The sequence below is a fragment of the Thunnus thynnus genome, chromosome 2 (assembly GCF_963924715.1).
Source record: "Thunnus thynnus chromosome 2, fThuThy2.1, whole genome shotgun sequence".
NCBI lineage: Eukaryota > Metazoa > Chordata > Actinopteri > Scombriformes > Scombridae > Thunnus > Thunnus thynnus.
Genome location: NC_089518.1, coordinates 16,010,945 through 16,029,383, shown reverse-complemented (window position 1 = coordinate 16,029,383; position 18,439 = coordinate 16,010,945). Strand labels below are relative to the sequence as shown.

At 43.2% G+C, this 18,439-nt stretch overlaps 1 protein-coding gene across 2 annotated transcripts; it reads right to left on the bottom strand.

Annotated features, from left to right (window-relative positions):
• Window positions 1-337: 337 nt before the first annotated feature.
• Window positions 338-17,734, bottom strand: mn1b (meningioma 1b). Of its 2 annotated transcripts, XM_067606085.1 has the most exons (3): window positions 16,828-17,734; window positions 13,116-16,715; window positions 338-1,859 (listed from the first exon to the last, which is right to left on the bottom strand). In XM_067606085.1, the coding sequence occupies exons 2-3, from the start codon at window positions 16,645-16,647 to the stop codon at window positions 1,627-1,629; spliced, it is 3,765 nt and encodes a 1,254-aa protein (XP_067462186.1). In that variant the 5' UTR covers window positions 16,648-16,715; window positions 16,828-17,734; the 3' UTR covers window positions 338-1,626. The 2 variants fall into 2 exon arrangements, with proteins under 2 accessions (XP_067462186.1, XP_067462177.1); XM_067606076.1 differs by having other exon boundaries at window positions 13,116-17,734.
• Window positions 17,735-18,439: the final 705 nt, after the last annotated feature.

Below are 18,439 nucleotides of genomic sequence, written 5' to 3'. Positions count from 1 at the left end.
GGAAGCCACATTTTTCTAGTATTTCTGATGTCGCTGCTTCTGGTTTTAATATGGTGCGGGTTCCTGCATGCTTGTCAGGTAGTGTGCATCAGTTCAGAACTTCCCTGTCATATCTGTCACTTGGAATATACTGTAGGCACCTCTGTAATTCACTGATGATCCTCAGGGTACACACAGTATTCTACAGTATTGAATATTCCTTGAATAGCAAAGCTGAAACTGTGTGTTATACTGCATATAAAATACGACACTGCACAATTATTTTTTGCAGTTGTGACTAATAATTTCTTGAAGAGCACTAAATAATAAAAACAACTGCCAAAGTAAACACAAATGCCACCTTTAACGTCATATTTATTGTTATTTAGTTACTCAATAAAACATATACAGATATATACAATATGCAGGAAAACAGACGACTGCACTTTACATATTATTAAAAAAAGAAAAAAAAAGAAAAAACAAAAATCAGTTCGTAAATTGCCGTCACAGTCCTCCATCTATTGTTTCAGAAATTCAAATTCAACAGAAGCTTTATTTAAAGATTACAAGATTGCCTAACACACAGCAAATGTTCTCTTATTATACATGTGCAATACCAATAGTCTTTTTTTTTCATTTCCCTTATTAAACAATCCCTTGACTTCCATTCCAGTCCCCATTGGCTGAATTGTATACAAGTGGTTGAGCTCAAATGGTTGATAGCAGGATTAAGTAGAGGAGAAGAGAAGAGAAGAGAAGAGAAGAGAAGAGAAGAGAAGAGAAGAGAAGAGAAGAAATGAGTGAGAGATATTTTTGCCAATATAAAGAAACATAGAATTATAATAAATCTTAAATGATTTAAACAGCAGCAAATTATACAGGTTAAAATTTGCTTTGACAAAGAGGCAAAAAGTTGTGTTCATATTATAAAAAAATTACATTCATGCATATTTATGCCTCTTCCCATCCTCACTCTAGTTCTGCTTCTGTGTTCAGGCCACTTTTATTGAAACAGTAGGCCTCATTTGAGTGTGGAAGGGGGGGAAAAAAATCATAATTTCTGTGTATATAAGGAGACTGTAAAATTTAAGTGTTGGAAATGTTGGGCAACAAACACTAGAGTTGCTTTTACTGGAAAGATAAGACTCAACACCAGTATACAATTACAGCCAATGACAACTGAATATCTCTCCTTCTTCTGCTTTTTTATTCTCCTCCTTTGACATTTCTTTATTTTTCTTCAAAAAAGAAAATAAAGGGAAAAAAAACTGATTTGAGGTTTTCCAGATGTGGGCATTAGAGTAGAGCCCGTGCTGTATTGTCCAGCAGTATGTGAGAGAGTGTCCTAAAGTGTGACTGCATGTATCAGAAAAAACATGGTATTTGCGTGTGTGTGTGTGTGTGTGTGTGTGTGTGTGTGTGCGTGTGCGTGTATGTGTTATGTTTGTATTTATGAGTGTAAATGTCTTTCTCTCCCTGAACAGGCAAGAGCTGCTTGCAGTTGCCTCATCGACACCTCATCATCATCATCATCATTATCATTCTTTTTCATCATTATTTGTCTCTGAAGCTTTCCTTCCTCTTCTTCTTCTTCTTCTTATTTTGTGATCTTCTTTCCTTCTTCCTGTTCGGCCAGCTTTTCATTCAAGTCAGTGCGGCCACAAATGTCCCAAATCGGTTGGAGATATCAGAATGGAGAGAGCGCCAGGAGGAGACGGGCCCCCCTCGGCCCTTACTGTCCCCCAGCTCGTCTGTGCAGTGGACGGACAGGCACTGCAGGTGGTTCCCTCCACTGCTCCCACCTCCTCCTCCTCCTCCTCCTCCTCCTCCGGCCCCAGGGGCCCCGGCTCCAGCCTTACTCTGGGACAGCTCTGATTCTGCAGACAAGCACAGAGAAGAAAAAGATTAATTAAGACTGTGCAAAAATGAAAAACAACTTCAAGAAATTGGCATTCTCTGATACAGATGAACCATTTAAAATACACACTTTTAATTAAACCAGTGTCATTTTCACATCCCACTCTAAATCTGCACTGTGAAATGAATTCAACACTATTCCACCTCCCCACCAGTACTACCCAAAAAAAGGAGGCTGTAAGCAAAGCCTCCTCTCCTCACACTCCTCTTCAAGCCTGATATACACATATGATAACACACGCACACAAACACACACACGTTCATTTGCTCTCGGTCAGGCGTGCAAATCTGGAGCGCTCCTGCATGACCTTCGGTCAGAGGGTCAAAGGGCACTGACAAAACCGACCTTTAACCCTGCTTGACCCAATTTACTGGTATAATGACCATGCCATGGTATCGACCCTGTGTCACCAAGGTGTGGAGCCTCGTATTAAATGGTTGCACCATGCTTCCACAGAAAATCCATAAACAGGTTGATTATACGTCATATTAAAAAAAATCTGCAGTGCCGCAGAGTTAATGCTGATACCAGAGATGCATGCTTCACATATGGAGAAAAATCACTTTGTGCCGTGTAACGAAAAAATTAGTCAAGGGAAAGATTGACGAGGACAGGAAATGCTTGCTAAACTATACATTAAAGCACGGCGTCACACTTCATCTGCCGACACAGGCTGCAGCATACTGAAGCAGTAGAGGGGCAGAAATGAAGAAAAGTTTTGAAGAAGACACAACTAGGAAAGAGGTAATGGAGGGACTATGCGTTATGACACAAGTGTTGCATCGTATGCTTTGGGTTCTGCCTCCGAGCAAGCCCAGAGAGCAGAGAAAGTGTGTGTGAAGATGTTAGGGATCCTTCACTAAAATCAGTCTGATTATTCTCCTATTTCCTTACCACACAAAACATATCCCTGCCTTGCTCCATGCGGATGGTTGAAACGGATCAGTCTGCTGCACAAAGACACGTAGCTTTAAGGTGCAGGGACAACTTGGTGTCTGAGTGTAGAGACAAGCGGAAAACAGCTCTGGCAAGCTGAGTTACATGTGTCAGAGAAGGGAGAGGCTGTGATAGACGACAAAGTCTGGGAGAGAGGCTGCAGATCACAACACTCCACTCACTCTGCTGCTCACCTAAGAGAAAAGAGAAGCACGGCACCGACCTCCATATTATCCACAAACCAATTTCTCCTCTTTAGCTCGTCTTTCTCCGCTACTTAAACATTCTGTGTTTTGTTTACTGTTTTCATCTCCCTCCCTCTGTTCCTCCACAAACCCTGTGGCAGCAGTGAGACAGTGTTAACAAAACACAGCCAGAGAAGAGAAGGCCAACCCAGGCCAGGCCAGGCAGCTAGGACAACCAAGAGAGGCAGGCAGGCAGACAGACATGCAGGCAGTGAGGCAGGCTTGCCCCCAGCCTGTCTGGGCTGCGACCACTGGAATGGAAAAGTGGGGGGATTTGGTAAAAGGTCAGGCAGCCAAGCCTCCCGTTGTTCCCTGTTTCGTTTGTCTCTCTGACTGCCGGTCTCTGTAAATTTCTCTCTCTCTCTCCCTCTCTCTCTCTCTCCATCTCCTTTCCAAGGAAGAGAGACACGGTATAAGTGGGGGCTGAGGGTGCGGGGGGTAAGGGAGAAATGAGGATTTAGAGCAATGTTGGTGGTGGCGGTGACAAGATCTAACATTTGCCAGAGGGTCCAGTCATACACCTCAGCATGGCGGATCCCCGCCCCCTGCCAGTATCAACCCCCCCCCCTCCACCCCACCACCCACTCACACTCCCTCTTCCCAGCGCTGTGCCCTCCAGCACCCGCCAGCAGCTCATGCTAGCTGGGCACAGCAGGGTCCGCACCGGCCTGAATAGGCAGCCAAGCGTTCCCCTGGCTCACTGCTGACACACAGCAAACTGACAACACGCACAGCCAAAAACTCACAACACGCCAACCACTGCCGCCGCTGCCATATCCACACCAGTCCCTCAGTTGCTGCTCCACATGCACACACACACACACACACGACCGCATACATATGGATGTGCATATACACAGAAATGATCCCAGCTAGACACATCACTCAGCTTCAATGCAAGGATAGGAATGGAAAATACACTGACAAAAAATACACATAGCTCAGATTATAAACATGATATCTCTCTTTTCTTACACACACATACTCACAAATGTATCGCTTTTTATAATCCACATTGACATATGAGCTCATATAAAAACAGTTTTTTGTGTTTGAATCTTAAAACACTATTTATCAAAAGGAGAAATATATATTTTTGAGTCGATAATTTTTCGGTCATCTCTTCAAGCTAGTGTAGCCCTACTGAACAGACAGATTTTTGTTCAGTTATTTGCTATTTGTTATAACACACTTTTCAATTACGCTGCACATGAAAAATCCACCACTTGTAAAGTAAGCCAAACACTTGACCACTACAGGATTAAAATATCACCCCGTATTATAGGGTAGCTAAAGGGGATTCAAGGGATGTAATTTTTATGGAAAAATCAAGACACTACACTTAAATTGTAAGCATTATCCATGGCGGCGTATTTGTTCAAAAGTGGAAACGGCAGTGTGAAATTCTACATCACACAAGTCTAAATCCCAAATCACCATGACATTTTACAAGCAGGGAAATCTTTTTTTTTTTTTTTTTTTTCAATAAAATCTATCTTGTTATGGCTGTTCACTGACTAACATAGAATTCATATCCACGGTAATATCTCAATAATAGCCTATTCATCTGAGGGGAACAAGTGCTTAGCATCAACAAGCGAGGGGGAAAAATACCTAATAAAAAGGGAACACTAACAACACAAGCAGCTGCGCTGAGCAGCCACACATGCACCTAAATATCCTTAACCACATTACAGCCAGAAAAGATTACCACAGTGACGTGTTAAGTAAATACAGAATTTAATGTGATGCAGTTATATCGCTATATCTCTCGCCCCAAGTGCGGTACTTTGTTATTTAGTGCCTGGTGATGATGCTCTTACACACACACACACACACACACATACACACACACACACACAAGAGCGGGGTTTTGGAGCTGTCTCACATACACAGCCAGAGACGATTTACAGAGATGAGTAGAGCTTCGAATGCCATGAAGGCAGGGAGCACAGCGCACAGCTCTGGTTGTCTGGATGACACAAATGTGTCTGGGAGCTGACGGCCTGACACGGGTTTACATGTCATACCACACACACTCAACACACTCTAAGCAACGCAGGGAGGTAAACAATGGCTGCGTGGAGACTGTATTTTCCTGCAATTTAATTCTAAGTGTTACAGTATGCAATTAGTTTTTTCAATTAATCTTAAAAGCTACAGCTCAGTAAAAAAAAAAAATGACGGTAACCTTTGAAGTTGACACAGATATTGGGACTATTTGTACAATAAGTAGAGCAGAAAAGAAGCTGAATGAAATGTATTTCTTTAATGGCAAATAGATTGCGGCAGAGGAAGAAAATAAAGAGTGCGTGAGACCGTTTGAATTTACAAAGCTTCTTTTTTTGGTGCAAGTTCCTCAGAGCCGTCACATTGATTTCCCAGGCCCCAGAATCCCATGCGGCAGGCCTCTGCCCTTTCTATCCCAAGCGCTACGTCCATGATGACACTTCACCTTTAACCTCACGCTCCCAGGGGCACGACCCCATCCTCTCTGAACACAAACCAGCCCAATCAGAATGCTCCGCTCGCTGACAAAAACACCCAAAGGCCTCCGCTCCTATGACAGTGTGTGACATCAGGTCAGATTCCTTTAGCATAACAACAACCACTATATCCCTGTTTGAGGATTCTGTCTTTGTCAGCACAAAACACCCGTCACAATCCACAGAGAAAAGTCAGATTAAAAAAAAAAAGAAAGAGGACAATAAAAAGTCTGATGTCAAATAGGACTAAGATATTTTGCCTCTTCACAGTCAAAGGACTTGCTGGTTAGTGTAATAACTAAAAAAATATCCCTCAAATACAAGTATCTTCAGGAAACTTTTAATCATGTGTACAGGAGCTAACAAAAGGTATTGTCCCAGGTATTCCATGCCCCCAGGGTTGGTAGGGGGGCATGTGAGGCTCTCTGCAACCCCCCCAAACTCCACCCAACTGCCGTAGTGTGACCTTTCCCTCAGAGCAGGGAGGATATCGGGAGGGAGCAGGGGGGCACATTTCTCAGGCAAGGGCACAGGGGTTATTTTGGTTTGAATTTCCTCTCTGTTCTCCGTCCTGCAACATAAAGGGGAAAAAAAAGAAAAACTTGCCCAGGCAGGCATTGCCCCCAGCATTCGTTACCTTCTCTCCAGCAACACACCCATTCCCATCCCCTCAAACTCATTCCCTCAAACACACACACACACACACACACACACACACACACACACACACACACACACACACACACACACACACACACACATGCACGCACACCCACCTCCCCCTCAGGCCACAAGAAGTGCTTAGGAAACCAGACACAAATCAGAACATGGGAAGTGATTTAGTGCCTCCTTCATAACTCACAACCATGTCCAGGACCTGTCCAGCATGTCATCCAAGTCAGTGACATATTGATCTACTTCACTGTCTCTATTTTGTTTCAGCCCAGTGTTGCACACTCTGTTTTTTATGTTTTAAGCTTTTTTGGAAAAGGTCAACAACACGAGAAAACTGTGATAATTTGGGGATTAGGAGCACCAGCCTGACAGAGACTTTTGTTGCAAAAATGATAATATGAGTAATTATAAAATCTGTTCCAGGCGCTGAAAAAAAAAAAACAAAACAAAAAAAAATAAATAAATAATTTTAAATCAGAGTAATTGATTAAATTGATAGCGTCAATTTAGTCTTTTGCTGTTGTGTGTTAACTTGTTACAATATTAAGGGAACATATTTTTAAATAGAGATACAAATCTGTTTTTAAAATATACAGACGAGAGCGAGGAATACTCATGGAGCATGAAACTGATTTTAATTATTTTCTTTTCTATAAATGCAAATGGTAGCTATTACTCAGCCACTTGCCCCATGAGTGAAACTACAGATGTTCCCTGAAGAAAAATTCAACTTCTCTCTATCTGTCTGACTTTCTCTTTCACTCCATCAGTCTCTACTTCTATCTCCCAGGAGAAACAGCTCCAATGTCATAACTCATTTGTCAATTCCTCAATGCAAATTAAAGGCGGTTGACGATTACCTGTGTGGCAAATAATATAACGGCTGCTGGCAGCATGACAACATCTACACCTCTGGAAACCTGAAGACACACACACACACACACACACACACACACCATTTAAAAGCTGCACTTGTATCCCGAGCAACATATGAACCTAGGATACCTTACTGGAGCTCTGTTCCAAACTGGTGTTTTTTTTTGCTTGTTGTTGTTGTTCTGGCAGTCGTTCAACAAGACAGTGGACATTTGGAGGCATGTCACATACATCCGAGGGTTGGAACTCCTCATTCCGTGCATCTCCCAAATAAATTCAGCTTCTCAGCTCCTTCCAAGTAGAATATTTACCACATGCTGAGACAAGTTTTATTTTATTCTAACACCCTTCCCCAGGGAAAACAAAACACCGGATGAGCTGCTATTTTGAAGAGTTGAAAATCTAGCAAGTAAAAAGGCCTGACACCTTTGTTCATCTTTTTTTCTCTTCATCAGTCACAAGCACGCTTCTTTAATAGGCTTCCTTTGACTGTCACTAGAGCTCAATGTCTTGCAAAAGCACAGGAACATAGAGCACATATGCATGCACGCGCACACACACACACACAGAGACACATAAACTATATAAGCAAACAAATGCACACGTACATACACACACACGCAAACGCCATCTTAAATTCCAAACACTTTAAACGCATGATAGGCATTTTTCAGTCCTGCACTATTTACAAGTTAAGTAAATACTCTTAAATATTTTCAACACATTAGAATTAAGTGATGCGTGTTCTACCAAGCGAGACACCTGAGATCAGGGGTTGAAGCTGTGAGCCTGACACCGAGTCTAAATAAATCAAACTTTATGTCTACAGCTGACAAATCCACACTATCAGGTTGCAGTGTCTACAAACCTGCCCTTCGTCACATACTACCATGCAAATATGAGCGCACACACACACACACACATACACCCACACACAATCACATACCAGCAATCAACGTACAGCAAAAAGAAACAAAAAAAAAAAACAAAAAAACAAGAGTAAAAATATTTTTTATGTCCACATCAGGGACAGTTTTGCTCAGGAGGACACGAGTTTCTGAAATATCACACTGTCACTACAATAACGTATTTATGGTGCTGAAATCAGCACATGTAGACATAAACTAGCTGTTCTTTGTAGCCCTGATGAACCCGTCAATAACCAAGTCAACTTACAGGAGTTGCCTGAGGATGAATTATGACTTTTGGAAACAATATTACCAAGGCTAATTGCTATGATTATCATAATGATTATCATTACTGCAGTGCAGGAGTGTGCGATAGTCTTGGATGTGCGTTGTTGAAAAAGTCAATATGAACCACCTTGTAATGACAGGTAAAGAACATAGACTGCCCCAAGCTGTTTTTTTCCACATTCAAGCACGTGCCAATCACTTTATTCTTTTTTTAGAAAAAGGAAATAGAAATTACTGGTGTGATTTGTGGGGTTGTTGTCGTGCTGAAATGTCAAAGGCAGGTAGTCTCACAGGATCGTTCTCTATGGTGGAATATCAATACGGCTCTTTCTGTGGATTTAAGTGCTTTCTAGTAAGTGTGGTAAGATGCAAGTTCCCTCTTTTCAAATCTGTCAAAGTCGGAGCAACAGAGATTTGATCATTATTAGAGCTGTTTAAGGACTGATTACTCAGAGTGACGAGTGAAACTATTCCACAGGGTCAACTGTGAAGTGTTTTAACTGTGCTGAAGAGAAAAAAAAAAAAGTTACACAAGTGTGTGTGGCAAAACCAGTAAAAAGTAAAAATAAAAAGAACTGAATCACTTCCTACGCCTGCTGGTTGCCTGTTATCAAGACCATGCATGAGTTTCCAAATGAACGGTCAGCTTCTGGCTAAGATATACAGAAGAGAAGGGAAGAGGAAGTGCGTAAAATTTATCTTTTTTAAGGGGAAATAATATTAACTGACACTGTACAAGGGAAAGTTGCTCATGTACACCTCAACTCCTTGCATCCTTGGGAGTTTACAGCAGCAAGTACTACTGTGCTTTGGTGGAAAACTTGAGCTACTTGCTGTCACAGAGAGAGCAGGCCAAACATGGGGTCCGAAGGGGGCCATTACTGCGGCACGCATCACTCTAAACAGGCACTTGGGACCACAGACAGTTTTAGCTGGGGTGCACTGGGTGAACACAAGCCATTACTGAGAGTACACTTCCTCTACAAATATGCACAGTTGAACTTTTTAGCTGTAAAAATTCAGAGTTTACCAAAGTAATAATGGTGAATTTCTACACTTTGTCTTTTTCAGATCAGAAGTGTTGCGCCTCTCTATTGCTCATAGCGCTAAATGGTTTTAATACAAACACACCTGGGAAAAAAAATGATCTGGGGTCCCTCTGGAGTTTCAAAAACCTCCACACTGAACAGTTTTAGTGAAGCTACACTTGGGGGAAAACGGGCAATAGAAACATTTACCTCATATGATTAAACTGACCCTTCACCTCCAGCTCTTTCACTCTCATTGGCATCACCCCTTCTGAAGCAAACTCCTCTGCAACACCGTAATTCCCCTGTTTCAGTTCTCAAGCAGTTAAAGTTAACATCCCGTGCACGCTTTGGGTCAATACTGTCTGACTTCTCAGAAAAAAACCTTAAACTCTCCCCAAAAACACATAATCTAATACAACAAGAAGTTGTATTTGTGTTGTAATTGTGCGCATGACAACTAAATTCACAACTTATCTAGAAATTAAAATGAGAAAACACTCGACTGTCTGCTTATAATAATTTAAATTCACCAAATTTCAATCACATTTCTATTATTAATTAGTCCTAATATGGTATTTATGTGCAAAGAAATGTATTAATTATTATGCATCATTATTGAACTTTATAATGAAATAGAATGTGAATTGTTTAAGAATAAAAATAATCAACAACACTCCTGGGAGGGAAAAATAAGACGTAGATCTATAAATAAAATTGTAATGAGGAAAGGAGTTTTTGGCAGTGGACAGGTAGAAAACAATTTCACCTGGAAGAAAATATGTAATGCTGCACATAAAAAAAAAATATTATGTCTACCACTTCAGAAAACAATTTTCCTAGCCTACATATCAGACTTATATAACAGTTCAGAATAGTTCCACTGCAAAAATAAATACATTTTATCTAAAACAATAACTAACTGTATATATATATATATATATATATACACACACACACACACACACACACACACACACACACACACACAGTGGCCTGCTTTCAGATCAGTGTCAGTGAGGCAGATTTTTGTTCACAAGACTGAGGACTTAAAACTCGACTGACTGGTTGAGGTGGATATTTTTGCAGTGTGAGAAGCCTGTGGGATGTTGGCTCTTATGGAACTACACTGTGGGCTATGACTTATCTTAAATTATTATGTTATTTTGCTCCCTTCTGTGTAGCCTAAGCATCAGATTCAATCTCAAAATCCCCCACCCTTCCCAAATACACCTCCACCCTTTTTTCATCTTTGCTGTCTGAAGCACTCAAATGAGAAACTGTCAGGAGCCGTGATTTGTGCTAACTAGCTATCGATCGCTCCAGAGCTGCATGCCTCATGTCCATGCAGGGAGGGCTGAGAGAGGAGAGGAGAGGAGAGGAGAGGAGAGGAGAGGAGAGGAGAGGAGAGGAGAGGAGAGGAGAGGAGAGGAGAGGAGAGGAGGGGAGATGGTGAGAAAGGAAGGAAGCAGAAAAAAGACAATTCTGCTTTTTACTATCTATTGCTTTTTGTGTGAATGCAACAGGGTGAGTGTGGCTGACTGCCTATCAGTGTTGGGTTTCCCTGTCAAAAGAATACCCATTAATCAGTATCAAAAGTAATGATGTTACTTATCACTCCTGAGCATCAGTGGGGTTTTTATTACACCCCATGACACTCTTGTTTTCATAAATTAGCAGAACTCAGTTACATCTTCTGTGAATAACCATAGGAAGAAATCATTGGAACAAAAAAAAAAAAGCCACAGCGTTCAAAAATCTTGTCATTTCTCAACTAACTTAGCTGAGAGTTGGACAACCAATTATGGTGAAAACAAATCACTGGATGGGGTGGAATGTACTAGTTTTAATCCAGGCTCAATATTGTGTGTTATTTTTCTATATATTTAAATTTAGTGTGACCAGTGGAATTAGCCTTCTGCTTAAGTCAAAATGATAAAGTAGAGTGCTCCTTTGAAGTAAGAGCATCACTGTTACAACCCGACATTCTGTGCTCAGTCTCATATAAACAATGCGCCTGGAGTCCACACTCTGCGTGGTGCGCGCCCCCGCGCCTCTCTACACCCGCACTGATCAGAACAAAGAGGCGCTGGAGACGCGGTAGACAGAGCCTAACACATATATATTCACATTATTATATATCCATACATGCACAGCCCTTTCAGTAGCTTAGCCCTGATAGATGGCAGCTCCCTTTTTAGATTTTTTTATGTAGCAACATCAGCCATGTCTATCTAGTGCTTTGTTTTGAATATTAACTGAAAATAGCCAATGTAAATAAAAAAGAAAGAAAAGGCACACACGACACAAAAACACATTCTAATAAATACAGCTTGTCTAATTCTCATGCAAACAACTTCTATTACAATTAAAGCACAAAAACAAATACTAATTAAACAACTGTAGCATATAATAATAATGATAATAATTATAATAATAATAATGATAATATAAATAATTATTATTGTGATAATAATAATAATAATAACAGTTATTAGTAGTAGTAGTAGTAGAATTATTTCTATTGATATTATTGATATTATCATTATTATTATTATTAATAAGAATTATATATGAAGAATAAATGTATCCGCAGCTGAACAATGCAACAGTGAGTTTATTTATCTGCATTTTGATTTAGAGCCACCATGAAAACATTTGGATAAAACTTCTTGTAAAAATGAACTTATGTCTTCAGATTTTAAAAATATCACCGCTTAGTTCACTAACTGCTTCTGTGCCTTTAGGCCAGAAGACTTTCAATTTTCCTTGAGAAACTTTAACAGTGGGTTGTAAGGGACTTCCAAATGATCTATATAACTATTTTACACTTACTTAATAAGTTAGACAATATTATATTATATTTATTTTAAGTAATAAAATCCAATAATAAATAGCAACAAATTATAGTTTGCATAATAATAAATAAACTACTATTTAAAACTAAATACTAAATGTATTATTATTTCTGAGGTAATTATTTTCCATGGAAAATATAACTGAGACCGATAACTGTTATAATTTCAACACGATATTTAATCCTGGAAATCCTGTCCTGCCAATCTAAAATCAATCCACTTTCACCAGCTCTGTATTATCCCATGGTAATAACAAAAACAAACACGTAACAAGGCGAGGGAAACCCTGCTGCGTAAACGCATATCCTCGAAAAGCTATTAATCTTCTCAATGTAGTTGTTCACCCTGAAAACCTAGATAAAGAACCACAGGAATTGTTTACTTTTCTTGAGCTGCTCTTTTGAAGTGCCTCTACCATGAAGAAACCTATAAAAATACATTGTAGAGAAGGTACTTTGCTCAGTTAAACGGCTTTTAAAACTGCTCCATTCTGTTAATCATTTTTTAAATATTCTCCAATACAGACCTAATTTAACAAGAAAGATCAAATGAAACTTTTTTTTTTCTTTTGTCCAGACTTGAATAGCAGTCCCATTAAATTTATTATCTTCCTATAGACTACACCTCTAAAATTCAAATACCCTAGTTAAACATAGACAACTACTTTCTGCTCGCAAAAGGTCTTCAATTATCAGTACTACCAGATTATTTCACCTATTTTTTATGTTGTGTTCCATTGCATTTCAGATAAAATAAAAAAAATAATTTCAAGAATGAAAATATACTACATTTATAAGCAAATTTTACTACTTAATGTAGTCTGTGTTGCAAGTGTGAGAGGGAATGTGAGACGCAGAGAGGGAGAGAAAGAAAGAAAAAAAAAGTAAAAAAAATTAAAGGAATTGTTTCATTTACCTTCTTTACTGTTGTTTTGGCTCTTATTTTTTTCCCAGGGTCCCATGGCCTTGTCATCCTCTGACCCGTCCATCATGGCCTTGTCACTGGGCACGTACCAGGTGGCGTGCTGCTCTGCCATGAGGGTGTCAAGGTCAATAGTGCCCATTGAGCCCTTTCCAGCATCCGGACTGCAGCTCGCCAGCTCATTGTCTCCGTTCTGTGAGGGACAGTCGCCATTCTTTTTGCCATTCTTCATGGCCAGAGGCTGGTCCTCAGAGATACTGAATTGCTGCCGCTGTAGCTGGATCTGGGCCTGCAGAATCTCCAGAGGATGGATTTCTTCCTGGCCAGAGGTGCTGGATGGGGTGCGTACCTGCTCCACCCCAGGAGTTCCTGGGTGGCTCACCCCACTGGCCCCTGTGCCCCCACAAGCATTCAGTCCATAACTGTCCGATGTCGAGGTAGTATGATTGTTAATGCCCATGCCTAAGGGCTTCTGTCCATTTATCAATCCATGGTCACCTCTTTGCATTTTGGGTGAGCCAGTGATCATAGGGCTGCGATTAGGCTTGGTGGCTGAGGCCCCTCCTGCATCTGAGCTGGAGGACACCTCATCCTCGTTGCCATAGTGGGTGCTGATATCGTCAGGAAAGTCCACTCGTGGTGAGCTACTGTCAGACTTGGCAACACTTTGAATGCCACTATCCAGAGAAGGCATCAGGTCAGCCTGGTCCACCAACATTAGTTCACCTCCTTTTCCCCAAGAGGGTGACTGGAGGTGTTTCTCATGAGGCGTGCCCCCACCCCTCTCCCCAACGCCAGCTGAGGGGGTCTGCTGGCCTGGACTTACAACAGGGTTACCATTGTCAGAGGAAAAAAAAATTCCAGGGCTCACATGTCCACTGTCTCTTTTTCTCCTCCCTCTCCCTCTCCCACTCCCTGTTGTTGCCTTCCCCTCACTGCACGGGGTAGCGTCCATGTTGTAATTTGGGGAGAGGGCACTGGCTTCCCCCTGCACCGTCTGGCTTTGACTTGCAGGCTTAGAGTTGCTATTCCCGGTGCCAGGCATCTGGCTGTTCTGGGAAGTGCTGCTCTGAAAATATTCAGGACCAGCACTGCCAGTCCCATTAGATGTGCTGCTATTAATGTCCTGCTCTGTCTGACTCAGTTTTCGCTTGCCCTCATTTTGGTTCTTCTTGTTGAATGTTACGTTGAGATTGGGGGCCCCTAGGCTTGCAATCATGTTCTGGCAGGCCGTAGAAAGGGCCGCCAGGCAGCTCTGGCCGAAAACACTGTCTTTAGTGCTGGTTTTGTTGAAGTTCCCAAGGGACAGAGCTCCAAGCTTACTAACAGACGACCGCTGGCCTGAGGGAAACTCAGACTGAGGAGGGTAGCTCCCTGGTGAGGTGCTCACTCCCTGGGGAACGCTGTGGGCTGGCCCCTGACGGTTAGCCCCTCCATAGGGAAACGTTGGCTGTGCTCCCATTGGAGGTGCAGGGAAGTCAGCTGGCCGCCTTTCTGCTGGTGCATTTGGATGCCCTGTACCTGCTCCTGGAGACTGCATTTGTGAGAGGTTGCCCATATTGCCGCTGAACTGTGAGTGCATGCCCGGGGAATGGAGGGCCTGTACATGCCCATCTCCTGGTATTCTCATGGGCTCCTGCATGCCCATGCCTGGCCTGAACATCATCCCAGCCCCGTTCTGCTGTAGCCCCATGTCATGGGGCCCTGATTCATTACCCGCTCCACCCATACGCCGTGACATCATCTCCCCTGGTGGGTGGGACCCTTGGAACCAGGAGTTCTCCTGAGTTACATGAGGATTTTGTCCATCAATGTTGGGCATCCTGCCACCATTATCCCTGTCAAAGTTGGGTTGAGGCATGCTCCCAACTGGTCCTCCGTGAGCCATGGGGCCAGGAGGTACATCACCGTGGTGACCCAGCTGCTGCAGACTGGGCTGCCTCATCCTTTGCTGCTGGTTGCGAGAAGCCATCTGTTTTATCATCATGGCTGCATTCTGGCGCTGTTGCAGAGACTGCTGCTCAGGCCCTGGATGCTGCAGGGGACCTGGTGGGAAACCTTCACTCACAGGTGGGGTGAACTCTCCAGGCAGTCCAGGGTAGGCAGAGGGGGAGAGGTGGTTATCCATGCCACCACACCAGCCTTCGCCACCATGTGCATTAGGAAAATCAAATCTAGGCCTTTTTGCCATGTTCATATAAGGAGAGTCAAAATGTTGCAGCCTCTGATTCGGGGGCTGTTGGGAGGGAGGAGGAGCTGGCTGTTGCATATTAAACATCGGGTCCCCATAGGGGTGCAGACCCCTATTTTCCAGTCTGTGAATGGGATATTCAAACTGGTTGTGTTGGCCAGGCATCATGACCCCTCCATCCAGAATGTTAGGGTTAGTGGAGCCGGGCTCAGCCTGAGGGGGTCGGGGGAGGCCAGGGGGGCATGAGTTCTGTCTGGCTATCAAGCCAGCCTGTTGTTGCTGCTGCATGAGAGGATGTCTCGCATTGACCCCCGGCTCCATTCCCACGGGCACCTTCCGGCCATTTCCAAAACGCTCAAAAAACACTCCATGTTGAGGCTGCTGGGGCTGTGGAGGCGGCTGGTGTCCCTTAGAGATGGCCTGCATACCTGGTGTCCGTGGCATGCCAGGGTTCCCTGGGAAATTCCCACTGGGAACTGGCCTTCCTGGCCCAAAATGGGGTAACTGAGATTCTGATTCTGATGGGGAAAATACAGGTACATCAAAATGTCCAGATGGAGGCTCACTGGGGAAGTTATACTCTAATCCCTCTACAGCTCCCTGGTTGGGCATCCGCCTAGGCTCCAGGCCATGAGACTCAGAGGAGGAAGATGAGGAGGAGGGGAGACCGTGGAAGGATGCTGCCCTGTTAGGTGACTGGTCCAGGGGTAGACAGGGGGCAGGGACAGCATGGCTGCCACTGGGAGGCCCATGATGTTGGAAGTCAGGCATGTTACCAGGCCGCTGCTGCTGCTGCTGTTGCTGCTGCTGGGGAAAGCCATCACCTGCCTGTCCCTCAGCGAGAGGATCAAATCCTTCTCCAAAGCCCTGCTGTGGTCCCATGCCATTGTTGTTGTAGCCCATTAGCCTGCCACCATGCAGGCATGATGACCCTGGCTCTGGGCCTCCAAAATTCCCACTGAAGTGGGGGTGATGTTGGTGGGGGTGAGGTTGATGGCCGTGTGGATGTCCTTGATGAGGTTGCTGGTTGTTAAAAAATCCATGCATGGGTCCTTGCTGCTGCTGCTGAAGTCCGCTGCCTGCATGCATGTCCGAGTGGCCCCGCGGGTGAAAGCCCCCGTACTGTTCTCCGTTCATGTTCATATTGAGCCCGAGCATTTGCGGCTCACTCAGAGGGCCCATGCCGGGTTCCACGGCTCCCGGCGGGCCTCCAGCGTGAAAACCGGGGCCTTTATAATGGGAGCCCATGTTCAGTCTCGGCTGGTTTATGTTTCTCTCTGACTGGCCAGGGTTTCTGCTATTAATCTGAGAACCAAACTGCTCCAGCCCAAACATACTCCCCTGCAATCAATCCCACATGACGGCAAGTTTGCCAGACATCGGCACACTGTCTGTTTTTCCGTCTGTCCCCAAAAGAAAAAAGAAAAAAAGAGAGAAATACAAAAAAAACGATTCAAATATTTGAATTATGCTACAGATTTTACTGCCCTATCTTCTTTAAATGTTAACACTCACCAAATTCGCTCTCATTGTTTTGTTTTTCAACTTCTCCAAGGACGAGGAGGAAAGAGGGGACAGACTGTTTCCAAATACGCACGTAAATTGTGTCCCCGTTCCCGTATTTATGCGTGCACTTGGCCGCTCTTCTTTTTGTCTTTAATTAAGCAAACACATTTATAACACTGTTATTTAACTTTAAGCATGAGTGACCTATAATATTCCAAAGTTTTTCTCTGTGCATTTCTTCAGGGCAAACATCTTGCTAAAAAAACTAACAGGAGAGCGCAGCGAAATTAAAGCGACCGAACGGGGGATATGACAATTTCTGATATCTAATTCATTATTCCAGTCCAATGTCAAATGTCCCAGAGCGACTTTTTGTATAAGGTCCCATACTGGAAACAAGGAAAAAGTCCAATTGGCGCCGTATTGTTAAAACTGCCTCTGTGGCTTTGAGGGGAAAAATCTTTCTTTAATAAATAATGCCCACCGCTGTCCTTCAAAATCTCGACGATTGCAGAGCAGACGTGTGGCCGAAAGTCCAGTGTGATGTAAAGTCCACGAACACTGCTCTCCAACCCAGGCACCGGAGAACCGGAGCGTCCGCTTAGGGCGACCAAAACCCGGAGCTGTGCGGCGTGCACTACCTTAACTCCACAACTACGGAGCGCCTTGACAGCATCCTTCACCCATTGCCGGTAACGCGCTCTGCAGTGAAGCGCCTCCAATGCGTTTCGTTCCTAGTGTGTGCGTCCCTCCGATTACCGAGTCTTGTCTATAGTGTGGTCTGTGTGCACTTGGGAGCGATTCACAGACACACTCACACTCAGCTCTGCCGCTTGGCGCTGTGTGAGATCAACGCGTCCAGAGGAGCCAGCAACAAGTTTTGCATTTCTGCAGCCACTTCCATCCATGAGGTTTCAGCCAATCGGAGAGACAAAAGAAAGCTTCTAGGGCGGGACAAATGCTTTTAAGGTGGTCCACGGAGTCAACGAGATAGTAAAGTCTTCTGTGTAAATCAGATCTTGGAATAGCTTTCAGTTATTGTGTAATTGTTTGACCATATCATATAGCCCATTTTTCACATTAATACGCACCATCAAATCTGAACTGGATTCGGACATGCAGGTAGTCTTTCTTCCAAATGGATTCCTTTTTTTTGTTTATTATAGCACATAATTATATCCTCCAAATGTTTATGCGAGGAAACATTCTTGTAATACTAATATCTTGCACTGGAATAACGTTTTCTTATGTTGCTTAATAGTCCTCCCCACTTGTGAACAAACTTTTTCAGCCATTGCATCTATTGATCCATACAGCGAGTAGCCTAGTGCCTCAGTAAACCTGTATTATCCTCCTTGCAGCATGTTTTCAACAACATATTATCTTAAACTTGTGCATGCATTGAGGATGAACAGTCACGGCTTTCAATCTAAAATAATAGCACTGAAAATATGTGTTGAATAATGAAATAGTCCAATATTGGCCTCGATAGATTGATTTATAGCAGGTGCTTACTACTGAGTGATGACGCCTTATTATAATATCTCAGATGATATTGGTACAAGTATATCAACAGGGTAAAGGTATGGCTGTATTATAGTGTGTCGCCCCACACCTCTGT

Excerpts from the sequence above, each read along its gene's own strand:
- mn1b (XM_067606076.1), bottom strand. The coding sequence starts at position 16,647 with ATGTTTGGGCTGGAGCAGTTTGGTTCTCAGATTAATAGCAGAAACCCT. Across the intron at positions 1,860-13,115 it reads CCAAAACAACAGTAAAGAAG|AATCAGAGCTGTCCCAGAGT; the intron begins GTAAATGAAACA and ends GCTTGTCTGCAG.